This window comes from Ostrea edulis, chromosome 1 (assembly GCF_947568905.1).
Source record: "Ostrea edulis chromosome 1, xbOstEdul1.1, whole genome shotgun sequence".
NCBI classification, from domain to species: Eukaryota; Metazoa; Mollusca; class Bivalvia; order Ostreida; family Ostreidae; genus Ostrea; species Ostrea edulis.
Window position 1 is genome coordinate 89,534,999 of NC_079164.1, and position 8,220 is coordinate 89,543,218.

Here is an 8,220-nt window from a genome sequence, read left to right on the forward strand (position 1 = left end):
GGAACGGAACGGAACCGATTGTGGGGTACCCTAAGGGGGAATCCACTGTAAAAAAAAAAATTTGGTTGTAAAAATAAAATACTGGACTTTAATCTTCTAGTTATATACATAATTGTGTCCATTGATGCTGGACTAAGAGAAGTAGAGAGTTGTAAAAGAGAATACCGGGAGTTAAAGTTTTATTTTTTAAATATACAATTGTGTTCAATCATCTGACCTTTACTTCTGCGTTGATATCTGTAGTTAATGTATAAACTATGCTTAATTTTCGATTTGCATTTATTACTGATATAAATTGGATATTTTCTGCGCTGGTTCCGTTCCGTTCCGCAAAATACCAATATCCGTGTGGATATTAGTATTTAACGGAACGGAACGAAACATCGAAATTCAAGTGTTTTTCTACAAGTGCAAGTAGTCTGTTATTATTCAAGTGTTCTCATTCTTTTTAATCACATCTTAAGACACCGAATTCTCTCACTTCTTTTTCTTTTGTGTTTTTTTTTCGGGGGGTGGGTGTAAATTAATGCCACGTTATTTTCTCCTGTTTTTGTTGAAGCTTTAATTTTCATCGGTTTATTATTTGATCACTCTGAAAGTCAGAGGAATTGTTAATTTCAAAAATCAATATACATATAGATATATATAGGATTCCGTTCCGTTCCGCTAAATACCAATAGCCGTGTGGATATTAGTACTTAACGGAACGGAACGAAACATCGAAATTTAAGTGTTATTCTACACCTACAATTAGTCTCTTGTTATTCAAATATGCTCATTCTTTTTAATCGTACATAATCTTAAGACACCGCATTATCTTTTTTCCCCTATGGGGGTGGGGTGGAAATAACTGCTTTCACACACATACATGTGTTTTTGAACATGCGTGAAATTTTTGATTGCAATTTGTTTTGGTTTTGAAGATGCATTTTCACACGTGTTAAATCGCATCTTCAGACACGGAATTCTGTTTTCTTTTTCTTTGGGGGGGGGGGGGGTGTTCTTTGGGTTTTTTTGTTGTTGTTGTTTTGTTTTTTTTGGCAAATTAATGGCACGATATTTTCTCCTGTTTTTGTAGAAGCTTTAATTTTCATCAGTTTATTATTTGATCACTCTGAAAGTCAGAGGAATTGTTAATATCAAAAATCAATATCCATATAGATATATATAGGATTCTGTTCCGTTCCGCTAAATACCAATAGTCGTGTGGATATTAGTACTTAACGGAACGGAACGAAACATCGAAATGAAAGTGTTATTCTACATCTACAATTAGACTCTTGCTATTCAATTATGCTCATTCTTTTTAATCGTACAGAATCTTAGGACAACGAATTATCTTTTTTTCCTATGGGGGTGGGGGTGGAAATAACTGCTTTCACACACATGCATGTGTTTTTGAACATGTCTGAAATTTTTGATTGCAATTTACTTCGGTTTTGAAGATGTATTTTAACACCTGTTCAATCGCATCTTAAGACACCTAATTGCCTCTTTTCTTTTTCTTGTTTTTTTGGGGGGGAGGGGGGGGGATTTTTGGAGGAAGGTAAATTATTGCCACGTTATTTTCTCCTGTTTTGTAGAAGCTTTAATTTTCATCAGTTTTTTATTTGATCACTCTGAAAGTCAGAGGAATTGTTAATTTCAAAAATCAATATACATATAGATATATATAGGATTCCGTTCCGTTCCGCTAAATACCAATAGCCGTGTGGATATTAGCACTTAACGGAACGGAACGAAACATCGAAATTTAAGTGTTACTCTACACCTACAATTAGTCTCTTGTTATTCAATTATGCTCATTCTTTTTAATCGTATGTATGTTTTGATTTCACTTAAATATTCTCCATAGGGACTTAAACAATATTCAATTATAATTCAAGTGAAAATGTATATTCCAGATACGAATAACGGTGTAGATATTTGGATTGTGTGAAACAGAATAAAATGTAATCATGATTAATTAGGATTATGTGAAACAGAATAAGATGTAATCATGATTAATTTCCTTCCGCTGTTTTATGTCCCCGCAACTAAAGTTGTGGCATCAGTGCATTTCTTTATCCTGTCCCAACTTTCGAATGATGCGGATAGGGCTCTCATAATTCATTGTGACAAGACCTTTCTGTTGGCACCGAAGTTGTGTATCTTAACTTTTCAGAAAACACAATATATCTTGACCAATGCGTAATATGAATCGAAAATTAATATTCCTTGTGATATGATCCTTTGTTGTCATCAGAGTATGTTTACAAACACATCTTGTTAATTATGTGTCCCCTCTTCCAGGAGGAGACATTGTTTTTGCACTTTGTGTCCATTCGTCCGTCACAAAATTTTGTGAACGCTTTTCCTCCTACATGGTTTATCAGATAGACTTGAAACTTTGTACAATGCTTCATTGCAATTTGTAGATGTGCATGTTGTTGGGACTGGAGGATCCAATGATTTTCCTAAAAATTATAGTGGATCCAAGAGGGATGATAAATGTTAAATTAGGTTGTGAGTGTGTCTCCTCCTCTATGGCCAAGGTTTATCCAATATACTTGGAAACTGTTTACAATACTTTAAATGATATTTGTATATTGTCGGGACAGGAGGATTCTTAAAGTTATAGTGGATCTGAGGGGTGGAGAGTGTAAAATAGGTTGTGAACACTTCTCCTATGTGGCTTATGGGAGTTCATAATGTCTATGTTTCTGCTCATGCTTTCTCCTCCAAAAGAAATGCAATGTAATGACAGCCTCTTTTTTTTCACAACACGAATTTACAAGTCCTCCAGTCCCACAAGACACAAAAGTAATTTATATTCCGCAATTTTGAAATAGAAAAAGCCATATATGAACAAAAACCTCTGGCATTCCGTAGCTCAGTTTTTGTGATTGGATAATCATTGAAATGTGTAATGAAAAACACACATTTTAATTAAGTGAACATGTAATTTATTATCATGATCAAACAAATGACGTAATAAACCAAGTTCAAACAAAATGACGTAAAAGACCAAAATATACAAAATTAATTGGCTGGGACAAACAACCGTTTGCTAATGACTAGGTTTGCAAATGAGCTAATAAACATGTAAATTACAAGAATTGATCCAAGCCAATATACATATAAAAAACACTAACAATATCATATAGGTGACGCACAAAAAAGGCCACAAAGCAATGAAACATGCGAACAAGTTGCATGTAAATTGCTGAGCCACCCAAGGAATGCCAGTTAAATCATCCGAATCCAACATGACATTGTAAAGGAAATATTGAAGATATGATACAATTTAAATAAATAATGAACAAGACAAAAACAGACTAGAATACACATATGAAGAACTGATTCGGGGAAAAATCAAATTTACTCATAAGGCATATATAAGCAATGTAGCAGTAAAACTCTTCAGCAGCAAATAGATTCTGTCATGCTCAGAATAATAAAAACCACAATTTCTACAGTATCTGGAGACTTGAGCAGCAGTTAAATACTGGCCTGCTCAATATTAAATAAACTATACAAGTCTAGATTTAACAATAACTAATAACAGACTACTTGGACTTGTAGAGTAACACTTGAATTTCGATGTTTCTTTCCGTTCCGTTAAGTACTAATATCCACACGGCTATTGGTATTTAGCGGAACGGAACGGAATCCTATATATATATCTATATGGATATTGATTTTTGAAATTAACAATTCCTCTGACTTTCAGAGTGATCAAATAATAAACCGATGAAAATTAAAGCTTTACCAAAAACAGGAGAAAATAACGTGGCATTAATTTACACCCCCCCCCCGAAAAAAACAAAACACAAAAGAAAAAGAAGTGAGAGAATTCGGTGTCTTAAGATGCGATTAAAAAGAATGAGAACACTTGAATAATAACAGACTACTTGCACTTGTAGAAAAAACACTTGAATTTCGATGTTTCGTTCCGTTCCGTTAAATACTAATATCCACACGGATATTGGTATTTTGCGGAACGGAACGGAACCAGTGCAGAAAATATCCATTTTATATCAGTAATAAATGCAAATCGAAAATTAAGCATAGTTTATACATTAACTGCAGATATCAACGCAGAAGTAAAGGTCAGATGATTGAACACAATTGTATATTTAAAAAATAAAACTTTAACTCCCGGTATTCTCTTTTACAACTCTCTACTTCTCTTAGGCCAGCATCAGTGGACACAATTATGTATATAACTAGAAGATTAAAGTCCAGCATTTTATTTTTACAACCAAATTTTTTTTACAGTGGATTCCCCCTTAGGGTACCCCACAATCGGTTCCGTTCCGCAAAGTACCAATAGCCTGGCAAGACTCATGTACCAAGATCAATCAATACGTACAAAACTCATCTCCTGGGATCTGGTCGTGCGTCATTGATGCCACCTTGCACCAACGAATTCAAGATTAGAGAAGAAATCAATCACGTCTCATATGGTGTGAACTCAACAGATGCTTTAACTTGTGAGAGCGATAATTTCGGCAAGGATGTTTTCCGAAGAACCAAAGACGATGAGAAACCTGGGATGTCAGTTGATGATTACCAGTTTCTTAACATTATGGATGATGGTTTTCAAAGAGATGCAAATGGTAATTGGATCGCTCCACTCCCATTTCGCCATCCGCGACCACGACTCCCTAATAACAAAAGTGTTGCATTGAGACGAGCAAAGTTGCTGGAAGCTTCACTAAGAAGAAACCCTTTGAAACAAGAACATTTTCTCACCTTTATGGAGGGCATTCTGAGAAATGGACATGCTGAGTTAGCACCACAATTGTCACATGATGAGGAATGCTGGTTCTTACCGATATTTGGTGTGTATCACCCAAAGAAACCAGATCAAGTGCGAGGAGTCTTTGATTCATCAGCGAAATACGAAGGATTCTCACTCAATGATGTCTTGTTATCGGGTCCTGATCTCACAAACAGCCTTCTTGGAGTTCTAATGCGTTTTCGGAGGGAACCTGTTGCAGTGATGGCAGATGTACAGCAGATGTTTTACTGCTTTAAAGTGAAAGAAAATCATCGCAATTTTCTACGATTTTTCTGGTTCAAAGACAATAATCCTAACAACCCAATGGTTGAATACAGGATGACCGTCCATGTATTTGGCAATCGGCCATCGCCGGCAGTAGCGACTTACGGGATTCGTAGAACAGTACTGAATGCCGAAACAGAATTTGGACAAGACGTTAGAGATTTTGTGATGGACAATTTCTATGTAGACAATGGACTTATGTCGCTACCTACGGCATCCGAAGCTACAAGTTTGATAAGGCGAACACAGAAAGCTTTACTGGTTGAAGGCAATATGCGGCTGCATAAGATTTCTTCGAACAGCGAGGAAGTTTTGGGTTCGTTTCCAACAGAAGATCTTGCCAAAGATATGAAAGATCTAGAGTTCGGGAAGGACCTGCTCCCAAGTCAACGGAGTCTTGGTCTTAATTGGAATTTGGATGATGACAGTTTTTTCTTTGAGGTGACGTCAAAGAATACAGCATGCTCTAGAAGAGGAATTCTTTCCTGTGTGAATAGTATATTTGATCCCCTGGGATTCCTTGCACCTGTTGTCATAGAGGGAAAGAATATTTTGAGGACTCTTGTTCAAAGCACTATTGACTGGGATACGCCACTCTCATCAGACCAAATAGAAGTTTGGGAGCGTTGGAAAGACTCTTTAGTTCATTTGGGAAATTTGAAGATTCCTCGGACATATGCACCTATGTCTTTGGAAAACTGTGTTCACAGATCAGTCCACGTTTTTTGTGATGCCTCAGAAATGGCCATTGCTGCAGTTGGTTACATTAAAATGGCGTCTCACGACAACAATGATCAGTAGGATTTGTTCTAGGAAAATCGAAACTCGCTCCAACGCATGGACACTCAATTCCAAGACTGGAGCTATGTGCGGCAGTATTGGCAGTAGAAGTTGGTTGTTCTATAGCAGATCACTTATTGTTACCTATCGAGGAGTTCAACTTCTATTCTGGCAGTAAAGTAGTGTTAGGGTATATTTTCAACACTACACGCCGATTCTATACATATGTCACAAATCGTGTCTCATTCATCCGGAAGATGACAAAACCAAAACAGTGGAAATTCGTATCTACCGAATATAACCCTGCTGATCAAGCTACCCGTGCACTACCATCTCATCAACTGAAAGACAGTGCATGGTTGAATGGACCTCCTCATCTTGCTAAGCATGATCAGAAAGATGTTCGAGAATTTACCATGGTGGACCCTGATGCAGACAAGGAAGTGAGAACAACTGTGACTTGCTTCAAGAGTAACACTAACACAAAGACATTAGGATCGCATTACTTCCCAAAGTTTTCGACTTGGAAAAGTCTTGTGAGAACATTTGTGCTGCTCAGACACATTGCAAAGTCTATTGCTAAGCGAACAGACTGTAGAGGGTGGCATTATTGTTCAGAGTCAAACACTGTGGAAGCTTTTCAAGAGGAGGAGAAATTTATAAAAAGACTGTCCAGAGAGAGTATTATCCAGAAGAGGTTTGTCACTTGACACAGAAGAAACCATTACCTCCTTCAAGTTCATTGCTCTCTTTAGATGTGTTCCTAGACTCCGATGGAATATTACGAGTAGGAGGAAGATTGAATAAGAGTGGCATGTCTCGACAAGAAGTCAATCCTATCCTGATATCGGGGAAGCATCACTTAGGAATCCTACTCGTTCGCCATTTTCACAACATAGCCAAACATCAAGGTAGAAATATCACCTCTGCTACAATTAGGATTGCAGGATTTTGGATTACCGGTTGCAAGCGTTTAGTATCGTCTGTCCTCTACAAGTGCGTAAAATGCAGGAAGCTGCGTGGGAAATTTGCTTATCAGAAGATGGCCGACTTGCCCCCTGACCGGTTGGAACCAGGACCGCCCTTCACCTATATCGGTATAGATACCTTTGGACCATGGGGAGTGGTGACACGCAGAACACGAGGTGGTGTGGCAAATTCGAAACGTTGGGGTATCCTTTTCACTTGCTTGGTATGTAGAGGAGTTCACGTAGAAGTAGTAGAGGAAATGACCTCTTCATCCTTTGTCAATGCCTTCAAGCGCTTTGTCGCCATCAGAGGAAATGTCAAACAGGTGCATTCAGACAGAGGTACCAATTTTGTGGGTGCTACTGACAGTTTGATGATCGATGCAGTGAATGTTGAAGATGGGCCGGTAAAAAACTATTTGTTTAACTCTGGAACTGTGTGGCTTTTCAATCCACCACACTCCTCCCATTTTGGAGGCGTTTGGGAACGTCTCATTGGAGTTACTAGGAGAGTATTTGACTCTATGATGATGGATATTCCAAAAGGAGGTTTGACTCACGAGGTTCTTACTACATTCTTAGCCGAAGCTTGTGCTATTGTGAACAATAGACCTCTTGTACCTGTCTCGTCAGATCCAGAAGACCCAACACCTTTGTCTCCTTCACTGATACTCACTCACAAGCCTGATGCCACGGTCACCAATGTACCTGTTGAAGGGAAGGAACTTTATCGCTCTCAGTGGAAAAGGGTTCAGCATTTATCGAACACCTTTTGGAAAAGATGGAGAACGCAGTACTTGCAAACATTGCAAAACTTCAGAAAGTGGAAAACTGAACAAAGAAATTTAGCCGTCGATGATGTACAATTGTAGTTCTTTTGAAGGACCATACAGAGGTTCGCAACAATTGGCCGATGGGACGTGTGACAAAGGTGTTCCCAAGCAGCGATGGAAGAGTTCGTAAAGTTGAAGTGATGGTGTACCGTGAGGGACATTATTCGTTCTTTGTGAGACCTGTGAATGAACTTGTGGTTCTTGTATCCGAGGAGTGATGTGTTCTATGACTGTCAAATACTGTTTGATTCAATGAACTCTATTTATATTTTCAGATAAATAAGCGTTACGCATTTGTGTATATATGTTCCTTAATAGTGATGTTAAATAACATCAGGCGGGGAGTGTTATGCCCCACACTATGGTAATTTGGTAATTTTCCATTTTTATCTGTTCAGGAGTTATTGTTCTTTTCAATTATTGCAAAGTTTTATTTAGAGTAATCTCCCTTTAACGTATATTGCCGCCATCTGTTTTTCAACATCTCTAATTTGTGGCCTACTACAATGTAAGTAGCTATGCATTATATTTGTGCATTTGTAGAATTGTTTTTTTTACAATATTTAAATGTTGTTCCCATCGTTAGTTT

At 37.7% G+C, this 8,220-nt stretch overlaps 1 protein-coding gene across 1 annotated transcript; it reads left to right on the plus strand.

Annotated features, from left to right (window-relative positions):
* Positions 1 to 4,390: 4,390 nt before the first annotated feature.
* On the plus strand, positions 4,391 to 5,851 carry LOC130046450 (uncharacterized). The gene has a single exon (XM_056144834.1). The coding sequence runs from the start codon at positions 4,391 to 4,393 to the stop codon at positions 5,849 to 5,851; it is 1,461 nt and encodes a 486-aa protein (XP_056000809.1).
* The last annotated feature ends 2,369 nt before the right edge of the window (positions 5,852 to 8,220 follow it).

Excerpts from the sequence above, each read along its gene's own strand:
- LOC130046450 (XM_056144834.1), top strand. The coding sequence starts at position 4,391 with ATGCCACCTTGCACCAACGAATTCAAGATTAGAGAAGAAATCAATCAC.